At 31.6% G+C, this 24973-nt stretch overlaps 1 protein-coding gene across 1 annotated transcript; it reads right to left on the bottom strand.

The window, feature by feature from the left end:
* Positions 1-2673: 2673 nt before the first annotated feature.
* On the bottom strand, positions 2674-24899 carry LOC139528828 (uncharacterized). Its single transcript, XM_071325047.1, has 5 exons — positions 24299-24899; positions 15690-15815; positions 14246-14384; positions 4438-4641; positions 2674-2986 (listed from the first exon to the last, which is right to left on the bottom strand). Exons 1-5 carry the CDS (start codon positions 24874-24876, stop codon positions 2771-2773), a joined length of 1263 nt encoding a protein of 420 aa, XP_071181148.1. The 5' UTR covers positions 24877-24899; the 3' UTR covers positions 2674-2770.
* Between the last annotated feature and the right edge of the window lie 74 nt (positions 24900-24973).

Here is a 24973-nt window from a genome sequence, read left to right as displayed (position 1 = left end):
TGTGTCCAGTAGCATGGTATATTCTTAAAATATTTCTCGCATAATGCCTGGACATCGGTGGACATGCAACATTACATAGTGTTACACGTTTACAAATGAAAATCAATACTCAGACTAGTCAGTAAGTAGGACAATAAATGAACAAAAGACAAACCCGGGACACAGAAGTACAAACAATAGACCATCAACTCTGAAAACCAAAAGTAAAATAGAAACATGGATTACGAAAAATATGCAGGGGCGACATCAGAGAGTGAAGAGAACTTGCTTCTTGCATGACACTTTCAGTGAAAACAATTTGATATGAAAAAAATCATATGAAGACAATCTTTTGTTTTAGTTTTTTTTTTTTTGAAATTTAAAACATGAGGCATTTGCCTCATTTGCCTCAATGTAGTTACGGCCCTGACATAACTTACAAATATTAATATTTTTACAAGTGTTGATTATTTATGGTTGTTTTTAAATGTTTTAAAACTTTAAGGGGAGGTTACTCTAAAACAGTGCATTTTCTGAAGGATTGTACATAAAATTTTCTTATTTTGTATTTTAGCTGGGAAAAATGTACGGTGACTCTATCTTTTCTTTTGATATTCTCAAAGCATTGTCTGAAAGCTATCTTTTCCTAATTTATCTTACAATTCTATCATTTTGTTTAGTTTCTAATCACAAAATGGTGTTTTTTTCCTTTATAATCCATACAAAATGTGTCATTTTGTCACAACCTGTAGCTTGAGAAAATGCACAGTGACCTATCATTTTTATTATATTTTTTAACATGTATCAATTATTATAGATACTACGTTTTGGCAAAGTATGAACAAATTCTATCATTTTTATTTTAGACTCTCATACCACCTTAATGGTTTATCTTGATCTATAAAAATATTCAATATAATAACCAAACAAGAGGCTGTCACATCGACAGCAAACCGGATTTATTAATATTTATTTGTGTCCTGGCAATATCACAAGAACCATTACTGATGAATGGTGAAAGTGAAAATCCTCAATATCAAATTTGACCTCCATTTTGTCATCAGTATCAACATCTTAAAGTTTGAAAAGCTTTGGTTGAATGGTTCATGAGAAAATGCACTGACACTACTGGAAACACCATTTTTCAATCTTTCAAGAACCATAACTCCTGAACGGTAAAAGTCAAAATCGTCATTATTGAACTTGACCTCTATTTTGTCATCAGTAACACCATATTAAAATTTGGGAAGCTTTGGTAAAACAGTTCAAGCGTAAATGCACGGACACGACTGGAAACACCATTTTTCAATCTTTCAAGAACCATAACTCCTGAACGGTAAAAGTCAAATCGTCATTATTGAACTTGACCTCTATTTTGTCATCAGTAACAACATATAAAAATTTGGGAAGCTTTGGTATAACAGTTCATGCGTAAATGCACGGACAAGACTGGAAACACCATTTTTCAATCTTTCAAGAACCATAACTCCTGAACGGTAAAAGTCAAAATCGCAATTATTCAACTTGACCTTCATTTAGTTGTCAGTAACAACATATTAAAATTTTAAAAGCTTTGGTTGAACGGTTCATGAGTTAATGCACGGACAACATTTGATTGTCGCCCGTCCGCCCGCCCGACCGACCGACCGCCCGCCCGCCATACATCCCCAAATCAATAACCGACATTTTTGTCACAAAAATCCGGTTAAAAATTGTTGTCCTGAAAGCAGTTATCTGGACCATGACAATGGACAAGGGACCAATATATAATTAAGATGAAAATAAAATTTCTAGGTATTAGTTTACTTTTTCCACCATTTTTATCTTGAAAAGAGGGATAAAAAAATGCTTGGAGAAATTTTTCATAAGAAATTGCTTACAAAAAACACTGTGAAGGGGGCTCCTGGGTATAAATCATTTTTTTTTTTCTAATATAGGATTTCGCTATATTTTTTTATAAATGAACTTTATCATTTACTTAAAAGAAAAATGAAATAAAAAAATGGGGTCACCGTTCATTTAAGCTAACAATCTGCCTCCGGAAGAAGCATACATTTTTGTTAATGTCCTTTTTTTCTGATGAACTAATAGGAGAAATAGAGGTAATATCGAAATAAAAAAATAACCTAATTACAGAAATCACTAAAATTTTACAATTATTTAGTTTATGTACAGCTTATATGAAAACAATAATAAAAAATATAGGTCACCAATGAGTTAAAAAAGATATTTCAAATTTAATGCCAAAAAATGGCATTTTTACACTAAAGGGAGATAATTTGGAGTTTTTTCAATGATGTAAACATTTTAAAAGTCATCTGGGGCCAAACCGAATTCATTTTTTGGGTTGATTTTTTACCATATCATAAAGTAATAACTAATAGTGTAATAAATAAAATTTGTAATGAAAAAATAAATGTTCAATTTTTTTGCTGAAATTTTTGTACCCACGAGCCACCTTAAAATAATAAATAGAGTAAACAGAGCAAAAATGATCAATCAAAGTGACTTCCTTTTTTTCAGCAAGGATCAGAAGAAAAGAATCCCAATTAATAACAAATAAAACAAAATAAGTATTTAGACTAAAACAAGAAAAACCCATTTTGCTCGAGGGGTCAAACCCATTAATCAATCCTATCCTGCATTTTATATTTTAAATTATCCTCAGGTTAAAATTTGAAATAAATGCAGTCATCAACTGAATACTAGTACTTTATAAGAAATATAATAAGTCATGAGAAAGTAATATATAAATAAAATACATTGTAACAGGAAATGTTTTACATAAATATTACAAATTCGAATTATGCATCCTACAACATTCTTTTTCCATTTCTCTCTTTGTAAAGTTTCCCATATCAAGGAGCAAAGATATAAGAGTCCTTCTTCCATCTCTAGTTAGAATGTTCAAACTATTGCTATATAAAACTTCTGCAGTTAACTTTGGTTTCCCTAGGCTAATTTGCTGGAAATATTCATTTGTGCCTCTATAATATGCAAGGGTAATCTAAAAAAAAGAAGAAATAAAATAAATCAATACAAAATAATCTTTTGGTATAAAACCTCTCAATCTCAACCCATAAATCCTCTAAATGGTAAAATAGAAACACTAGAGGCTCCAAGGAGAACAAATGGTTTAATTGTCAGGATTATCCAATATTATGGTCTATCAGTATTTTCTGAAATTTTCCTTTGATCTTACTGACTGATAATTTCCTGTATCAGCACAGTAGAGTGAGAATGGGTATTTTTGCTAAAAAAAACCTTGGAGGCACATGCTGTTGTCAATGTAAACATTATTGGCGTCATAGGCAAAATAAGGATAAACAGATTATCAATGGTCATCTTCAGTCAATTGCTTTTCTTTTTTACATCGTGCTGACTCAAGGTAGAAAAAAATTTATAATTATCAATAATTTTCCATATTATTAAAAGAGAGGCAAAAGATACCAAGGGACAATCAAACTCTGAAGTCGAAAAGTAAACTGACAATGCCATAGCAAAATTAAACTGACAATGCCATAGCAAAAATAAACTGACAACGTCATAGCAAAATTAAACTGACAACCCCATGGCAAAAATTAACTGACAACCCCATGGCAAAATTAAAGTGTCAACTCCATAGCAAAATTAAACTGACAACCCCATGGCAAAAATAAACTGACAACCCCATAGCAAAATTAAACTGACAACCCCATGGCAAAATTAAACTGACAACCCCTTAGCAAAATTAAACTGACAACCCCATGGCAAAAATAAACTGACAACCCCATGGCAAAATTAAACTGACAACCCATGGCAAAAATAAACTGACAACTGCATAGCAAAATAAACTGACAACCCTATAGCAAAATAAACTGACAACCCTATAGCAAAATAAACTGACAACCCCATGGCAAAAATAAACTGACAAACCTATAGCAAAAAAAGAAAAAGACCACAAGACAAACAACAGAACATAAAATGCAACATAGAATACCAAAGACAGGGAAACACAAACCCCACCAAAAACGAGAGTGACCTCAGGTGCTCCAGAAGGGTAAGCAGATCATGCTCCACATGTTGCACCTGTCGTGTTTATCATGTAAGTACTAACCCACAATGATGTGTCTTGGTAAAGATTAAAAACACATCTATATATATATATATAGCTAAGCTCACTCATAAATGTAAATCCTAGATCCAGTATTTTTGTTGTGTTTTGGGAAAACCCTAAGATGTTTTTGAGAGCTATTTATTTTCGCAAGTAGAAAAATAAGGCAAATATAAATCGTGGATCTTTCCTTATTCAACGACATCAAGTTAATTTGAAAATCACAAAACAAAATCGCCCTAAATTAGGATAGAAATGGTTAATTGCAAAATAAAATATCCATGAAAACTAGTTGGTTTAATGAAGTTAATGTTTTTTCAAAATTACAGCACTTGATGTAGATAATGTTTTGTTAATTGACTTACCTTTATTTCTTGAACAAGTAATCCATATATTCCTCTAAATCCAAATAATGACTGTCCAGACTGAACTACTGCTAACATCTGTCCTATATGCTGACCTTTAACAAGGTCATCTACATGACTAACATATTGATGAGGTACTGTAGTTTTATTCCTCAAGTTATAAGCCACACTTTCTTCATCAACCTCTTCACATGTACTTTTTGACTGTAAATGTAAAACAATCTCAGAAAAGGCAACACAACTGTTCATTTTTGTAAAGGCTTAAAATGTGCCCTATTTATTGGACCTTCAGACAAATCTTTTTAAAGGCTTAAAATGTGCCCTATTTATTGGACCTTCAGACAAATCTTTTTAAAGGCTTAAAATGAGACCTATTTAATTGGACATACAGAAAAATCTTTTTAAAGGCTTAAAATGAGACCTATTTAATTGGACATACAGACAAATCTTTTTAAAGGCTTAAAATGAGACCTAATTAATTGGACATACAGACAAATCTTTTTAAAGGCTTAAAATGAGACCTATTTAATTGGACATACAGACAAATCTTTTTAAAGGCTTAAAATCAGACAAATCTTTTTAAAGGCTTAAAATGAGACCTATTTAATTGGACATACAGACAAATCTTTTTAAAGGCTTAAAATGAGACCTATTTAATTGGACATACAGACAAATCTTTTTAAAGGCTTAAAATCAGACAAATCTTTTTAAAGGCTTAAAATGAGACCTATTTAATTGGACATACAGACAAATCTTTATACAAAATATAGCATCTAATTAAACTGCTTGCTAAACAATTTGTTTTTGTCGGTTTTATTTTTGTTTCAGGAAGGAGATCAATCCATTCGCCTGTATGTCTGTCTGTCTGTTTGAATGTCAGCTTGTCTATCCTTTATATATCTGCACATGAAGGAATACTATTACTGTCTAAGATTTGGAAGTAAATATAATTCAACTTCTACTCTCAGAGCAGGAGGAATCACTTGATATAATAGACCTTCCACACATGTGAAACAGACATTATATTAATAACACATAGCTGCCAGGTAATAGAGCAGATTGTTACCCTGAGAAAACATTGTTAACCCTGGTGAAGCCAAAGTTGACAATGCTTTTTCAAGCGGTACCAATCTGTACCCAATACCATTGACTTATTATAAATTGTTCCCTTAAAACAAACCTTAACACAAACATTTACTTGTAAACTATGTTAAAGTTTCAAGGTCAATGAACCATGTTGAGGGGATGGGGCTAAATAATCCCCATGGAAACCATACTTGCCAATGCCAATAAAGGACAAGGTACGATAAGCTATTACATCTGGCCCCCCATTTTCGTTGAAATTAGAATGCAAAATATCCAAGAAACATGGCTATTTCTAAAGAGAATAATGTCTCATCTAACAAAAAATTTGTAAGGGTTCCGCGGAACCCAGTGTCTCGCCTACTTTTGCTGTTAATCGCAGACTCAACAAAAATGAGGAAAAACATCAATAAAAATTTCCCTCTCTGTACTGTCTTTTGATTGAAAGAAGCTTCCAAGCTTGGTAAAAAATCCAGGATAGTTTATGAATCTAATAAATGTTTTATAAACTTTAACTGCAGACTGTATGTAATGTTAACTCAGAGACATATAATGTATTATATGTCTCTGGTTAACTGGAAGAAAAACTAAGTCCATTTATAAGTAAAATACGGAAAAAGTGAATTTTTTTTTTACAAAATTTACTTCTGAATAATATCTTATGATCAGAAACAAGCTTCTGTTCAAGTTTGGTACAAATCAAGGATAGTTTTTAAAACTTTAACCACAGAGTGAATGTAATGTTTCCTCGCAGAAAAACTAAGTCCATTTATAAGTAAAATACGGAAAAGTGGAAATTTATTTTTGCAAAATTTTCTTCTTGATACTATCTTATGATCATAAACAAGCTTCTGTCCAAGTTTGGTACAAATCAAGGATAGTTTATGAAAGTTATTAAAATTTTAAAAACTTTAACCACAGAGTGAATGTATGTTTCCTCGCAGAAAAACTAAGTCCATTTATAAGTAAAATACGGAAAAAATGGAATTTTATTTTTACAAAATTTACTTCTGGATACTTTCTTATGATCATAAACAAGCTTCTGCCCAAGTTTGGTAGAAATTCAGTATAGTTTAAGAAAGTTATTAAAATTTCAAAAACTTTAACCACAGAGTGAATATTTGTGGACGCCGCCGACGACGACGACGCCGACGACGACGGAATGTAGGATCGCTTAGTCTCGCTTTTTCGACTAAAGTCGAAGGCTCGACAAAAATCAATATAACTTTTCTTTTTCCGAGTGAAAAAAATATTAAATACCTCTCTCTTTCTCATGAAAAACGTAAATTTTATGAAAATCCGAAGTTTTTCCGTCCGTTTGAGCAATTTTAAACTATGAGCGGACGCGAGTACCACGAAGATATTTCAATGTGTTGTTTGTTGTAAGGAAACAATTCACTGTTTTAAATATATTCGTGGTACTCGCGTCCGCTCATGTTCAAAATTCAATAATTCTACACTGAAAATTCCTTGTTTTTACGGAAACGTCGATAATATGTGAACCAAGGACCGGAACGAACTTGCATTTCCGAATCTGCTCGAGTATCTTATTTTAACTCAGGCCGTGATCTTGATTGAGTTACAAAACTTCGATGCCTGGAAGGAAAAAAAGCTTTTTCGTTCTTTATCATGTTTACGGTTTTTTTTTAAAGTTGGGCAAAGAAAAGGAACATGTGATTTTGCATCATTTTTTTAAAATGTCAGTGGCAGTGTTGTCAAAGAACAACCAGCAAACTGTACATTCAACAACACTAAATGAATAAAGACCCTACCAAATTATAACCCTTTTTATCCGTGTACATAGTACGTAAATGGCAACTGGAAATTTAAATCGATTTCACCTGGAAACAAAATTATAACCAAGATTACCTCCCCTGTCAATGGATAATACAGGAAATTATTTGAATTATTTGTTTGAAAATAATTTTAAAGAAACAAAAATCTTAACTCATTAAATTTATTATAAATATTTTAAATATATAAAATGTGTTAAAAAGAAATACTGCAAGGTTTAGATATAATTTTGAAACTTTAATTAAGTGTATGCAAATATTGTAAACCTTTAAAAAAATACAAAGTCAAATATGATACTATATAATAATCTCAACAAAATGTGAGTTTTAAAATCCGAAGATACATTACAGATGCATGCTTAATTTTTTAAAACGAAAATCCATGCGTCTACTCTCGTATATAAGCTCATCAGCTGTTACTTGCTAAAAGCTGACATTATAAAATGATAAAAGTTTCAGTTAAAAAAATATAATACTATCTTTTCTGTGACTATTTTATTTTATTTCTGTTTTACTTTTTCTTTTTTGGAATCTTTTCTCTAATATAAAATAAAAGGAGAAGCTGCTATGTGTGCGACTTGTTAATCGATAAAAGGATAACAACTAATTTTTGTAAAAGAAATAAATTCACTTTTTGACACATCCCCTATCCAGTCCATTCCAATTTTAGACAATGTATATTAAACTTGTATTTTGTGTATCTTTTCAAGGGATGTAGAAAAATACATTTCCTTACTCAAGAGAAGCACCTTTTAGATAATGAGGAACAAAAAGATTCAGTGTGTTTTTGTTTTTGGAAAGTACAAGTACTCGGCCACGTCCAATTATTTGTAATATTTGTATTTTTATTGATCTTAGCCTTTTTTTATAGTTCGTTCTTATGTTTTACTGTTACACCACTGTCCAAGGTTAGGATGAGGTTTCAGATCCCGCTAACATGTTAAACCTGCCGCATTCTCTATGTACGTGCCTGTCCCAAGTCAGGAGCATGGAGCCAGTTTCACAAAAAATAATTACGATTAAGATTGATTGGGAGTCATGAACAATTCAGTATACTTACGATCATTCTTAGTCGTAAGTTTTTTTTGTGAAACCGACTCCTATAATTTAGTGGTTATCGTTTGCTTATGTGTTACATATTTGTTTTTGGTTAATTTTTGTCTGCATAGATTAGGCCGTTGGTTATCTCGTTTGAATCGTTCGACATTGTTATTTCGGGGCCTTTTATAACTGACAATGCAGTATGGGCTTTGCTCATGTTGAAAGCCGTACGGTTGTTAATTTCTGTGTCATTTTGGTCTTTTGAGTAAAGAGGTGTCCCATTGTCAACCATACCACATCTTCTTATTTATAATAAATGCATTGAACAAAATGACTAAAACCACTAGACTCCTATCATTTTCCGGATTGCCCAAAGATATATATGTTATTATTATACTTTTTCATGATATATTCATCTTTTGTCTTAGATTGAAAATAAAACTGTAAAAGAACCCAAAGTCATCGTCCCTATCCTCTTGGCCCCAGTGGAAAAATATCAATATGTAGATCAATTTAACAATCACAGTGTACAGTATGCACCAATTTACTCAATGTTCTAAATGATAATATGAATGGTACTACTTTTTACTGCATAATATTTATTTTACAACTAAAAGGTTGAAAAAATTGGACGTTTATGTAAATTTGAAAGTCAGCAGCCAAGTTTACACATCAATAATTCCTACTCTTATAATTCTCAACTATTTTTTTGTGCTCCACGTATGTAGTAAAGAGCATGCATACGTCCTCTCTGTACCGGAGCGAGCATTAAGTTGTTCCCTTCTCCGTCTATACATACATACATACATAGGTCCGTCCGTCTGTACGTTTCAAAATTGGTTTCCGATCTCTAATTTTAGTTTGCTTCAACCAAATGTTAAGAAACTTATACACAATGCTTATCACCACAAAACACAGGTCAAGTTCGATTTTGCTGGCGTCACTTGATACTAGAGTTTACTGAGTTATGCTCCTTAACAAAAGGAAAAAATGCTGAATTTTTCGTTTCCGTTTTCCAACTTTAGTTTGTCTCTACCAAATGATATAAAACTTATACACACTGTTCATTACCACAAAACACAGATAGAGTTTGAATGTTGATGGCGCCACTTTTCCAGTTCAAGAGTTATGCCCCTGTACTAAAAGCAAACTTGCTGAATTGTTCGTTTCCGTTCTCAACTTTAGTTTGCTTCAACCAAATGTTATGAAACTTATAAACAATGCTTATTACCACAAAACACAGACCCAGTATGAATTTTTGTGATTTCTTTTTCCTATTCTAGGGTTATGCTCCTTTACAAATGAAAAAAAAAAATGCTGATTTTTTTCTTCCGATCTCTATCTTGAGTTTGTCTCAATTCAATGTTATGAAATGCATATATAATGATTATTGCCACAAAACTCAGTTTAAGTTCAAATTTTAGTAGCGTCACTTTTAAAATTCTTGAGATATGTCTCTGTATAACTTTATATGTTAGCGGGGGAATCAACTGAGTCTCTATGTCAATGGACACATTCTCCATTTATTTAAGTTAAATTATTTAATCTTTGGGCGAAGAAAAAAATACGGAAATTAATTGAAACCATATAGTCATAAATAACATTGTCTATTCATCAGATCATGCACAATTGATTTTGTTTTGAAAATAACAATAGAGGGAATGGGGGGGGGGGAGGGGGTACATGTCATAAAGCTGTTGTTAGCAGCAAAGAATCCTAGATTATTATACAGTATGCAAAACTAAAAAAATATGTATCTGCTGTCTCTCTTTTATATGAAAATACATACTTAGATATGCATAAGAATTATTTTATCTGATTTGCGATGGTTGCTAAGCAAGATATTATATCATGGATACGTTCCTGTGTAACCATGGAAACACTGAATTAAGAATTATAATATTAGAATTGCACATCTGCACTAAAGGTACTCATAAATATCCTTTAGCTCTACGTTTCAAGCTTAACAGTTACCCTCAGTGACACTAAACATCTTTTTAAATGTTCTTCAACTGTTTACTTAAAACTAACTATGCGTTGCTAAGGAAAACTCGGGTTGATTTGACGGATTATACAGATACAAAATCAAATTGTTTTTTCATGCAAACATTGTTACTAAATATATCAATATAGGAGTCGACTTGATATGAGTTGTATAAAAACATTTGAATTTTTCATTTTTTTTTATGGATAGCATTGGATAAAAAAAGTACTTTTGTGTGGTCACTAGGCAACATTGTGGTTGCTAGGTTACTATTAAGAACTTTTTAAAATGATAGACCCAACAATAGTAAATATTCAAGTGTTTGGTAACACATCACCATTCATTTTAATAGATTCAGAAGTCTTTTCCTTTGGCAATTGCAATAAAGATTGATATTATAGTTCGTTTTATAAAACCCGTTGCTAGGCAACCAAATAATCACATAAACACAAAATGTTCAACATTTTTTTAAGTCACTATGCATAGACTAGTGATGGATTTAATATGAAGTCATTTGAAGAGGGGGCCAAAAATGCCCCTTATCATACCTTGTCCTTTGCATACCAAATATCATTGACTTCACATTAGCAGTTCATCTAAAACTGAAACTGATCTTATCACAAACTAATACATATGACATTAGCAAAGTTTCAAAGTCAATAGACCAAGACTAAAGAAGAGGGGACAAACATTATCCATGGAAATGGAATGCTGTTGCTTAAATACATGTTATACAACTGAATACCAATAAACATTGGTCTTCCACTAATAGTTCCCCTTGAATTGACCTAATCGCAAACTAAGACATGAAAAACAAAATATTTTTTTAAAAGGCAATATGCCATGACTAAGGGGCGGTGCTAAATAATTTCCATGGAAATGAGATATGTTCATATTTATACAACAGACATGTAATTGACTGTAATTAATTATAATTTCTCAAGTGTAATGTGTAATTGAACATTTTTATATATTACATGTCTTCTTCTTCTTCTTCTGGTATACAGTTACAGCTTCATTAATATTGAAGATAACGAACTGTCAAATGACTGTTAGATGCGTGAAGTATATGATTAAAAATATGAAAAAAAAATTATCTTTAAATTTGTAGAATACTTAAAAATTGTAATTGAAGGTTATGAATTACATAGCCAAAATAAAGATGTAATTGAAAATTACTTTTACTTTTCAATAACAACTCAATTACATTTAAATTTTGGGTCAGAAAGATTGAATCTTGTGCTTCTCAAAAAATGTTTAAAAGCAAATAATTTTATTAGATATAGTTAGCTGACAAAAAAAAGCCAAATTACACAGTATACTCTCTGTAATTACACATCCATGCGTTACCAACGTTATATTTTTTTATTATGTATCAAATGAACAAAAATAGCATGAAGAAGAAGATGAAAAAAATTTGTAAAAACATGCCATTATTTGTGTTGAAAGGAACCATTACTAAGTCACTGTCTTATAAAAAATACCTTAATTCGCTTATTACCTACATGTATGTTCAGATAACTATCATTAGACATTGAGTTAACAAAATCAACTTCAAAGAACATACTCTATCAACAAATATAACCTCGAAACATTTGTTTTATTATAAACTATATAATGACTGTTTTTACATCAGTTATATTTGCTTGTTTAACAGGAGTTGCCTATTAGAGATAATAAATTAATTGTGAATAAAACTATATTTTTCCAAAAAGTCTGGCTTTCTCAATATTATATCAGCAAATAATTTTAATAAGTTGTGATCAAAATAAATTAAAAAAATATCAAAATTAGGGCTCTCTATAAAAATTTGTATACCTTTCAATGAAATACATTAATATATAAAATTTCTATAGGTTCTTACAACAAAATTAAATAATTTAAAAAAATATCAAATGAGGCTTTTTATCATTTTAAGCATTATACTAAACCAGACTCTAGTCCTAACAATTCCTGATAGACAAAGTTTTATGCGCTCTCAGATTTATGTATGTTTTTTCCTGTAACACACCAGATAGATAACTTTAACTCTTCTTTGTTACTGGCTGAATTTGAAAATACTCAATGAAGTAATTTAAGTAATTTTAAAATTACATTTGCCAAGTAATTGGAAAGTAATAAATTACACTGATAAAAGAAGTCAAACGTAATGTGTAATTTAATTGAATATTTTGTAATTTTTAATTGAATGTACCGGTAATTAATTACTTTCAAAAGTAATTGCCCCCATGTCTGTATACCAAATAATTTGGTATTACAATGTACCAAATAGCATTGACCTACCACTCTTGGTTCCCCATAAACTGACCTAATCACAAACTAATACACGTAAATTAAACAAAAGTTTCAAAGTCAATACACCATGACTGAGGGGGCAGGACCAAAGGGCAAATAACCTCTATGGAAATGAGATGAGCCAATGCAATGGTTATAAAACTGCATATCAAATATCATTGACCTACCACTTGTGGTTCACCATAAACTACCCCTATTTACAAACTAATATATTGTTGATGCCGCCGATGCCAAAAACAGCATACCTATGTCTCACTTTTTGACTGTCAAGTTGAGACAAAAAACACAGATACAATGTCCCCAACCAAAACATAAATTTGTTTTAAAATGCTGTTATGTAATTTACATTCTAAGGGACAAAATTCCTGTAAACATGTAGATGGTTAATCAGAGATGATTTTCAAACTTCTTCAAAAGTCTGGTGATATAAACCTTTTGTAATGTGTTGAGGCAGGGATACATCAAGCACGCAGTCAGCAGAAAATTAGTAGAAAAAAGAAAAAAAATTGATAAACAGCTTTTTTGGTAGTTATATAAGCAACTATTTTTTTTCTCTGGGCCCCCTTAATCCGTCTCTGTGTATGAATGATAATGCAACTTGGTCTGAGACCACAATTGTTGTCCCTTGATTTTTGTTGTCCACGAATATAGTCCCTAGTGTTGACAGTGGGTTACTTGCCATTTATTTTCATACCCCTTCCAAATTTATTTCTCCATGTTTAAGGCCTCAAATTGCAAGTAGGAGGGTGAAATTACACTATAAAAAAATTTGGGTCCAGAATTTTAAAGGAAAGTAGTGATTTGGTCCAGCTGAAAAAGGTTAAAAATTAGCACTTCGGAAGCTGTCAAAAGATTTCAAGACGCCCTAAACATAAAATTGTCCATATTTTGAGTTAGAGCCGATGAAGTTTTCTATAATTTTGATATAATTTGTCCCAAAATTAGTACAACACACTGTAAAAATTTCATTGAGAAAGCGCAGGTGGGATATTTTTAATTTTCATTTATGTTCTAAAAGAAATGCACTAGGAAATAATTGTGGTCTCAGACCACTTAATAGATAATATCATTGATCTTTCACAAGTAGTTTCTATAATCAATAAAATTGAGATTGGAATTGGGAATGACTTAAGAAGAAAACTAAACTTTGAAAATTGCTAATTAATTTAAAGTCACTGGACCATGACCTAAGGTGCAGGGCCTCCGAATAGTTCTCATAGTAACATGTTCTGATAGTAATACAACTTCATACAAAACATCATTGATCTAACACAAGTACATGCAGATCCAATCAGAAAATTTAACATTAAAAATACTTTTATTAGCTCGATAATTCAAAGTTACTGCACCATAACCTAGGGTCTAACCCCCATCTCCTTTTTTTTATTTTGACTGTTCATCCATATGGTATTCTCCCATTCAAAAGCATTGAACCTTAAAAAAAAAGGGGGGGGGAGTCCAACCAAAGGATATTCCCCTGGATCTGCCACTGATCAGTATGACAAGGTAAACAGAATTTCACGTTTCAATATTTTTTTTACTTTAAATTTACCTATTCCAATGTCACAAGGTACCAGGTAACAATCTTGCAATTTTTGATATTATATCTTACCTCGACGACAGCCACAACTTTAGTCACAAAGTGTGATCCACCATCTGTATCTTTATTAATACCAAAACCTTTTACTAATGCATCGGGAATAAATGTCTTCTGATCAAATTTTAATGAGAAAGATGGGTCTGGTCCATCACTGAAGTTACAGAAACAAACCTTATAAATTTGCTTAGATTGCACAATTTTAAAAAGCATCAAAACTAGAAAATGTGTCATCAAGAAACAAATATTGTTAATTCAGAAATTATTGCGATACAATTGAGAATGGAAATGGGGAATGTGTCAAAGAGACAACAACCCGACCATAGAAAAAAACAACAGCAGAAGGTCACCAACAGGTCTTCAATATGGCGAGAAATTCCCGATGTTTTTATTATTGTGAAAAATTGGAGAGGGTTATAATAGCAATAAATTAAACCCACATTTTTATATTTTTATATGAATTTAACCATTGTTAACAGGATTTTTTCAATATAAAACCCATTTTAGTCTTAAATGACAAAATCACAATTATAAATTGCAAGCAATAATTTCTGCATTACAACCCACTATTACAACTTGTGTCAATTTTTGTAAACATAAAATGCATTTTTGCTGTTTTTGTAGAATAAATGTAATGCCTAAAAAAAGGTATGCCTCAATGTACCGACAATGAGGGTGGTAAGTTATTTCTCAATGTACCGACAATGAGGGTGGTAAGTTATTTTCGTGAAACATGTTTGCCATTTTTATTTCACATGCAGCCATGAAATAGGATTTTTACCAACTGTGTTTTGTGAAATCAGTAAAAAGATCAATGTGCAGGAAACTTTTTCAACATATTCATGTAATCTATTCCAGAGTGATAAAAGATGAGTATGGTCTAGTAGAAAGTTATCATATATATATATATATATATACATAAAACTAACACGCCTAATTTTGGGGCTGTTAGTGAAAAATTTAATATTTATACCACAATATATCAAAACTTAATTAAATTATATATTATTCTTTTATTATTAGAATGCTTTTGACCATTCTTTTGGGTAATATGCATATACAGTTTGTATTATGTACAATGTACCAAATGTACATCATATTGTACAGTGGTTGTAACTGTAATGTTGTTTGTTGGTGTAGTTCATGTTTTTTTTTTATTTACATGTAGATTGGACGGTTGGTTTTCCTGTTTTACTTGTTTTGCAGTCAACATTATTGGGCCATTTGTGGCCTGCTGTTCTGTGTGACTGTACTTTGACCTATGACCTTGACCTTGACAGAGTGTTGTTTCATTAGCACTCATACCATATCTCCTTTATTTTATATATAAGTGGGACTTACATGGTTACCGTAAATAATTCATTTCTAAGAACTTATTTAAATTTAGTATTTACAATCTTTATATATGTAACAAACTATATGTGAAGACATTAATACACTTATTATACATTGTACTTACAATAACCTTAATCCACAAATCTGAGCCAATGATATAAACAGTTGTTGGTACTTCCTTTCACTTTTCTTTTCATCATCCAATAAATTCAGTAAGTTATCAGAAAAGAGTTGTAGCTTTGGATATAATCTGTAAATATAAAGGATTATCTCATTAATATTGTACTTAAATGTATTCTGTAGATACAATGTACCTAATGACAGCATATGAAGCACCAGGGGGGGGGGGGGAGGTGGTAACTTCCTATTATTGGGTATACGGGGATGTGCCAAAAATATGGGTCATAATTTTGCGAGATTTTATATAAAAATGACCCTCCTTTTTAATGACATTCTATATTAAAATGCATTTACGTTTGATAACTGTATATTGATTTGGGGTATGATCTACATATCATATATAAATGCGCTAAATACACCCACACCCACTTAAACATGCAGTTAATCCAACAATTCATGCGTATATATAACGTTAAAATATATGTGTACCAAACGATGTCAATTCATATATAACAAGAATGTGTCCATAGTACACGGATGCCCCACTCACACTATCATTTTCTATGTTTAAAGGACTGTGAAATTGGAATAAATTCTCTAATTTGGCATTAAAATTAGAATGATCTTATCAAAGGGAACATGTATACTAAGTTTCAAGTTGATTGGACTTCTACTTTATCAAAAACTACCTTGACCAAAAACTTTAACCTGAAATTTGCACTATCATTTTCTATGTTCAGTGAACCGTAAAATTGGGGTCAAAACTCTAATTTGGCATTTAAATTAGAAAGATCATATCATAGGGCACATGTATACTAAGTTTCAAGTTGATTGGACTTCAACTTCATCAAAAACTACCTTGACCAAAAACTTTAACCTGAAGCCAAAAACTTTAACCTGAAATTTGCACTATCATTTTCTATGTTCAGTGAACCGTAAAATTGGGGTCAAAACTCTAATTTGGCATTTAAATTAGAAAGATCATATCATAGGGCACATGTATACTAAGTTTCAAGTTGATTGGACTTCAACTTCATCAAAAACTACCTTGACCAAAAACTTTAACCTGAAATTTGCACTATCATTTTCTATGTTCAGTGAACCGTAAAATTGGGGTCAAAACTCTAATTTGGCATTTAAATTAGAAAGATCATATCATAGGGCACATGTATACTAAGTTTCAAGTTGATTGGACTTCAACTTCATCAAAAACTACCTTGACCAAAAACTTTAACCTGAAGCCAAAAACTTTAACCTGAAATTTGCACTATCATTTTCTATGTTCAGTGAACCGTAAAATTGGGGTCAAAACTCTAATTTGGCATTTAAATTAGAAAGATCATATCATAGGGCACATGTATACTAAGTTTCAAGTTGATTGGACTTCAACTTCATCAAAAACTACCTTGACCAAAAACTTTAACCTGAAGCCAAAAACTTTAACCTGAAATTTGCACTATCATTTTCTATCAGTGAACCGTAAAATTGGGGTCAAAACTCTAATTTGGCATTTAAATTAGAAAGATCATATCATAAGGAACATGTGTACTAAGTTTCAAGTTGATTGGACTTCAACTTCATCAAAAACTACCTTGACCAAAAACTTTAACCTGAAGCGGGACAGACGGACGAACGAACAGACGAACGAACGAACGAACGAACAGACGGACGAACGGACGCACAGACCAGAAAACATAATGCCCCTCTACTATCGTAGGTGGGGCATAAAAACTTAAGGGTAGCTGGTATATTTATGAATTATGAGTGATGATGAGTTAGTGCTTAAATGTATATAAGCAAAGGTCATATTTTAAATATTGTATATAAGTATAGGTCCTTCTTTCTTAAATATTTATATAACTATAGGTACTGAATTTCAGTGAATGTTATATTAAAATGGGTATGTTTTTTGAGGCAAAAATGGCACACCCCTACTAAAAAGCTAAAATTTCAGTTATTTACCAAAATAAATTTGAAAGGATCATCATCTACCTTAACATGTATTGTTTAGAAAAATTCTTTAAAAAAACACTGTAGAGTATTAGTTACACAGTGTGCAATTGTCCTAATACGAGAATTTATCGGGTCAATAAAATTCATATCGGGTGAGGCAAAGCCAAACCTGATATGAATTTTATTGACCCGATAAATTCCGTATTAGGACAATTAAACACTGTGTAACGAATTTATCCTGATTTTGTTATATTACATATTATTATATTCAAATTAAATTTTTGGACAATATCAACAAATATATTTTAGATATTTAATCTAAAACTGTGAAAAATTAAAAATATTATGATTAAGGCAAATCAATTTTTTTATTAGGTCAATGGTATAAGTGAGATAATTTTAATTGACATAATAAATAAGGGAGATAATTCCAATTAACGTGATAAAAAATTGTACTGAAATTTATTAGAACAATATCAGCCAATCAAATTGCGAGAAATTACTCTAAATCAGGATAAAGACATTTGTCTTCACTTTGCATCCTTTATTTTTTAAGGATATTTTTCTCTATTCTCAAGTTATTTGCCAATTAATACAAAAGATATCATTAAATATCAAGATTGATTAGCTTATCATCAGTATACTGAAAGAAAAAAGAAGAGATATGAAATTATTTCCATGATTTCAAGAGTAAACCAGATGCTCCGCAGGGTGCAGCTTTATATGACCGCAGATGTCGAACCCTGAACAGTTGGGGCAAGTATGGACACAACATTTAAGCTTGATACAGCTCTGAATTTGGATTGTGATTAAATAGTTGACACAACATACATGACATATGTTTCTGACACAGAATGAATGTGGTCTAAAAACTTAAACTTAAAAACTTAAAAATTTTAAATTGGACATTTACCTATTATGGTCTAATATCCAAAATCTAAATACATGGTTAGATTCAGCATATCATAGAACCTCAAGAATTCAATTTTTGATGAAATTAAATAAATGTTCAATTTTAGACCCTTTAGACCTCAATGTGGACCAATTTGATAACCAGGCACAAATATTAAAAATCTAAATACATGGTAAAATTCGGCATATTGAAGAACCCCATATATTCAATTTTTGTTGTAATCAAACAAAGTTTAATTTTGGACCCCAATTTGGACCAACTTGAAAACTGGGCCCATAATCAAAAATCTAAGTACATGTTTAGATTCATCATATCAAAGAGCCCCAAAAATTCAATTTTTGTTAAAATCAAACTAGTAATTTTAATTTTGGACCCTTCGGACCTTAATGTAGACCAATTTGAAAACAGGCCCAAAAAATAAGAATCTAAATACACTGTTAGATTTAGCATATCAATCAAAGTGCTGGATAGCACCTCTGGAAAGTTTGCAACTGTACATGTGTATTATTTCAAATAGGTTATTGACGTGTATTATTTTAAATATGTATTAAATCACTGTTTTGATTTTTTAAACTAAACCATTGTCTCGCCAGCAATTTCCAAAAATCACTTGTTATGCCCCATTTATCGGCATTATGTTTTCTGGTCTGTGCGTCCCTTCGTCCGTCCGTCCTTCCGTCCGTTCGTCTGTCCCATTCAGGTTAAAGTTTTTGGTCAAGGTAGCTTTTGATGAAGTTGAAGTCCAATCAATTTGAAACTTAGTACACACTAGAACACACCAGTGATATTGCGGGTCTGTGACTGAATTAAAGTATATAACTATGCCTACGCCTTATTTTAGTATTAGGATTGCCATCTGATAAAGTCATGCCGATTATAAGACGCACAGTGTTCTCTGCTTTCAAAATCTGTCTGTTTGAACCTGTCGATCTGGAACTTATATCATTTATTGGTAATATTAATTGAAAACAAAAGGTCCTGGAATGGAGTATTTTTTAATCAACAGCATTGTCCTATATTTATTAATTTAGTTATAAATAAAGTTGAATTCTTTGATTCGCTGTTTTATGTCATGCCCGCTAACAAATTGAAAACTGTACCTATACGCCTTATTTTAAGTCCAGATTTTTAGTACTCGTATTGTCATCTTAGAAAGTCTTACTGCTTAAAATACTACAATAGGGAACAATTTGACAATGATTGAATTTAGTAGTGTCAACCCTGTGACTATGACCCGTGTACATGGCAAAATCCGAAATACACTGTTTGGTGGTGCGCCTGTCAGATGAGAAACGTACCGATAAGTAATAGGTAACAGGTGAATATTAATTATGTGGAAGAGTGCTGTAATTTTTTTAAATCAACACCATTGTCCTATATTGGATATATATAAAATTGAATTCTTTGATTTGTCGTTTTTACCCCATGACGGCTGATAAATTGGACCTCGTCATTTTAGTATTATAGTTATTCCCTATGATATAATCTTTCTAATTTTAATGCCAAATTAGAGTTTTTACTCCATTTTCACGGTCCACTGAACATAGAAAATGATAATGCAGATGGGGCATGCGTGTACTGGGGACACATTCTTATATATCTATACTTTAAATCTAAAGACCGTTTTTATTTTTATGTTTTATATATAAAGGTATATATACTTGATAGGGTATACTGAAAATTTCACCCCTTTACATCTAGAATGGTAAAAGTGACGCCAACAAAATTCAAACTTGACTTGTGTTTTGTGGTTGCGTATAAGTTTCATAAAATTTGGTTCAGGCAAACTAAAGTAAGAGAACAGAAATCAATTTTGGGATGTATGGACGTACGTACAAGTAAGGGACGTACATACTTACAGAAAAAAACAAGGATAAAACTCAATATGGTGGGGGCATAACAATAGTAGTATGACCTCAGGAATAAAAAAGTTTATATACACTAGATTCATACAATGTTGATCTGAGGTGCTTATAACCCTGTAACACATTTTAGTTGCTGCTGCGTAATTGCCATTGAGGCAATGACATTTGAAATTTTTGTTTTAAGCCATTTATTTAATCATTGCCTCTGTGGGGACACATTATTAATTATAGGTCAATCTTAAAAAATCATACTGCCCCAGGAATAAAGTGAGGATAAAAAGTTCTGGATCCGCCACTGCATTGTTTTAAAAGCACTAAGAAAGTCATTTTGCTAGTACATGGACAAATGTTATTAAATCATTTTAATAATTTCTACAGCACTTGTCTTTAGCTTGATCTCGGTCTTGATACACTGAACTATAATATTCTTAGAAGTAGTTGATGACTCAGTTGCTTTTAAATTATACGGATGCTATGATACTAATTGTCATTAAGACAATGTTTTTTCTGTTGTCAGTTTGATCCACTTGAACATGCTGAACGAGTGAAGGTCCTTATATCCACATTGGAATGTGAAACAGCTAGTACTTAACGAATTAAAAGTTTTCAAATGATTTTTGGCATCAAAACTTTCAGATCGATGTCAGTTTGACAAAAACAATGCACTTTTCTATTTATTTCTATAAGCCGGTATTTACCTTTAATCGTCCTTGGCGTGAGACATAAGCCATATAATTATCGATTATTTTATATTCTATCACCTGTGTATTGTTAAAATAAATCAAACCATTATCACTTGTCAATTATCCGACAATTTTGTCAAATATCAACTTGTTCTCGCATACCGGACTCTTTCGATGCACTCGGGCTTTTACTTATTCAATAATAAACAGTTGTAAATATCGTACATAGTAAAAAATAGTGCGGGAAAATGTTCATTCATGAAATATTCATGAATGAAACGCTGTCTCGCGTAGATTTCTTTGATTTTCTCTTCAGCCAATGGCCGATCCGCAAAGTAGTGTTTGTGATACTTATTTTCAATATGAAGCTAAATTCATCTGAATTGTCGAACATTCATTCCTTTTTTATTCAAGCTGTAATCTTTTCAAAAGAGTAGCAACCCAAAGTATCCAAGAATCAGAAGTCGAACACTAGTACTACATTATCTTGGAGCAGAACATTGGGATAGTCTGTCTCACCGGAAGTTGAGGCCGACGCCTAAGGAAAGTAGCAATAGCAAGCTATAGCAAACTTTCCAAAAAACCCAATAATTCATTTTTTGATGAAAGTAAACAAATTTTAATTTTGGACCCTTTTGGCGCATAATTCCTAAACTGTTGGGACCAATACTCCCAAAATCAATCCCAACCTTCCTTTTGTGGTCATAAACCTTGTGTTAAAATTTCATGGATTTCTATTTACTTATACTAAAGTTATTGTGCAAAAACCAAGAAAAATGCTTATTTGGGACCTTTTTTTGGCCCCTAATTCCTAAACTGTTGGGACCAAAACTCCCAAAATCAATCCCAATCTTCCTTTTGTGGTCATAAACCTTGTGTTAAAATTTCATGGATTTCTGTTTACTTATACTAAAGTTATTGTGTGAAAACCAAGAAAAATGCTTATTTGGGCCTTTTTTGGCCCCTAATTCCTAAACTGTTGGGACCAAAACTCCCAAAATCAATCCCAACCTTCCTTTTATGGTCATAAACCTTGTGTTTAAATTTCATAGATTTCTATTTACTTATACTAAAGTTATAGTGCGAAAACCAAATGTCTTCAAACGACGACGACAAAGTTATACCAATATACATGTACGAACAAAAAATTCAATTTTTGCGATTGTATAAAAACAGTACCCACAGAAACGCTACAAAAGTTGCAACACTTAAAAATCTGGTCACACACTAAATCCCTCATCGAGATTTTTAAAAGTTGGCAGGTCTAAACTACAATTTTGCAATGTTTTATAAAAATCTAATAAGCAAATTTGAAGGAACTGCACTTAAATGTACAAGGCAGACACACAAGGTGGCTCCTTCGTGTATGTTTTATCATGATTGTAGGAAAGAATATAAAAATCTAGCATAAAGATCAGCTGACAACTAGTGTAGTAGAGAACATAAATCTGATAATCATCCTAGCTGTTAATAGTCTATTTGCCAATTCACGTAATTGACCTTTTAATTAGAGATCCCTTTTTTAGTTGTCTCCCTTATCAGAGACATTAAATTTTATTTACAATGGAGAGCTAGTAGAAAGAGCAAATTTACCTGTGCGTAATGTGAGTAATCTTTAAGGTTTCCAAATCTTTTAATTTATTATTAAGTTAAATACTTTTGACATCAGAAATTATTTTTCATGAAAAATTAGTTAAACCCCCGATATATCACTTTCAATTCGTCATGCTTTGCATTGGCAAAAGCCAATATTGTCCGATATAGAACCAGTCTACAATTGACAAAGGAAGGTAATTTGTTTAAAAAGTGTGCAATAACAGAATCAAATCAGTAATTGGCAAATGGACTATTGAAAAATTCTAATTCTAACATGACGTCCTTCAAACGCTTTGAGTACACACCCGTGGTAAAATATGAATATATTGTTAGGGCTGTTCCGATTGTACTCCCAGGTCATACAATGTACATTGTGTATGTGTTTTTATGAATGAGTAACCCGACGTCATAGAATATAACAATGACAGTCAGGGGTACTACTTGTACAAGTTATTTTTAATTACTTGAAGAAGTAATATTAATATACTTTACAATAAATCTATAGGATACTTATACAAGTGAATTTTATTTACTTGTATAGGAAAAAAAAATATTGACTGAGTTATGTCCCTTAGACATTCAGATTTTTTTACTTGTAGAAGTAAAAAAAGTCATCCTATCTTCTTTTATTGAATTCTTAGGATTTCTTTGCTCTAATAAAATTTTAAATTATCTGCCCTTTGCAGATATCTTTACAAATCATTTAAGTAGAATTTCATGGACAATGAAAATCACATTTGTCTGTTATCTTCAGAACACTGCTCATTTACAAGCCCCCAAGGAGCAATTTTTGAAGGCCTTGCACAATTACTTAAGATCTTTGCGCAATCAGTTTCTTTGTTGAATTAATCAGATGAAACATTGAACTTGAATAAAAAAAATTTAAGCAAACCTGGGAAAAATCATTAAAGGCATGATTTTACATCTCTAAACTTGAGGATTTTTCTGGGATTGTAAGAAAAATTTACTTATACAAGTAAATATTCTAGAAAATTAAGGGGAGATTATTCAAACATTACCTATTTACTTATATGTGTATATTTTTTTTTACTTCTTCAAGTAAATAAAATTAACTTGTACAAGTACAAATGTAGTACCCCTGACTGATTGACGTCAGAATATAAGCATTTTAAGGGAAAATACACGCTTGTGAAACCGAAAAATCATCACAAAAAACAAATGATGCTAAAATGAGTTATATTAGTGATTTTTGTATACATATAAGACATATAAGTACAATAATCATTTAGATACACCCAAACTTGTCTAAATATGTTATTGTAAATAGTTTAAGCATCAACATTTATTTAGTTTGCTCCGTTATTTTACGTAAATTTAATAGTGCGTTTATTTATGGGAACGGCAAAAAATGACATAACCTAGAGCACTTCGACCCAAAACAATTGCCATAATTGTCCTATTAGAATCAAAATAATTCATGGGGGCTTGAATATATGGTGATTTTACCAGGGGTTGTCCCTTTATACCGATATTTTACCCCTCGCTATCGCTCAGGGTAAAAATATTTGTCATAAAGGGCCAACCCGTGGTAAAATCACGATTTATTCAAGCCTCCATGAATTATTTCTTAAATAGATCTTACAATGAGCATGTGTTTCTGTACAAAGTTTTCCTGTCTAGTTGAACAGCATCTTGGCCTTTGAAATTTTCATAGCAACATCCTTTATCTTCTTTCACAAAATATTGATACAACATTGAACTTTCGATGGGTTTGCTTAATTCATTTAAATTAACTCTGGCTGCTGCCAATTTATTTACATCTGTAATAACCGTATAGTTGTCTCCATTAAAAAAGTACTGATCAAAAGCAAAATTAATACATTCTTCAAGTATACGACTTTTCAAATCTTGGTTTCTTAATGCTGTGTATACATCACCAAAACCAAGATTTAGCAGAACACTCAGGTCTGTTGAACCAGTCATAGTTATATTGTAAACACTTGTATTATTGGGTTCTAATGTTGGCTCAGGCATTGTGATTGTGATGGACGCCGTTCGCTTATTTTTTGCCTCTGTTACATTTTTAACTATTATAATATGCGGGTTTGATGCATTGCTGCTTTCCTCTGATGCTTCTTCATATGCAGAATGTTTCCTTTTTATCGTGTAAACTCTAGATGGTTCTCTATCTCGTTCGTCCATGGTTGAACCAGGGGACATTAAGTAAGGGGAGGGAAATCAATATTTCGTTTTCACAAATTAGCGACAAGAACCGTCAAGAAGCGACAAGAAGAATCAAAATTACTTATTCCACAAG

The sequence above is a fragment of the Mytilus edulis genome, chromosome 6 (assembly GCF_963676685.1).
Source record: "Mytilus edulis chromosome 6, xbMytEdul2.2, whole genome shotgun sequence".
Taxonomy (NCBI): domain Eukaryota; kingdom Metazoa; phylum Mollusca; class Bivalvia; order Mytilida; family Mytilidae; genus Mytilus; species Mytilus edulis.
This window is presented reverse-complemented; position numbering and strand designations above follow the sequence as displayed.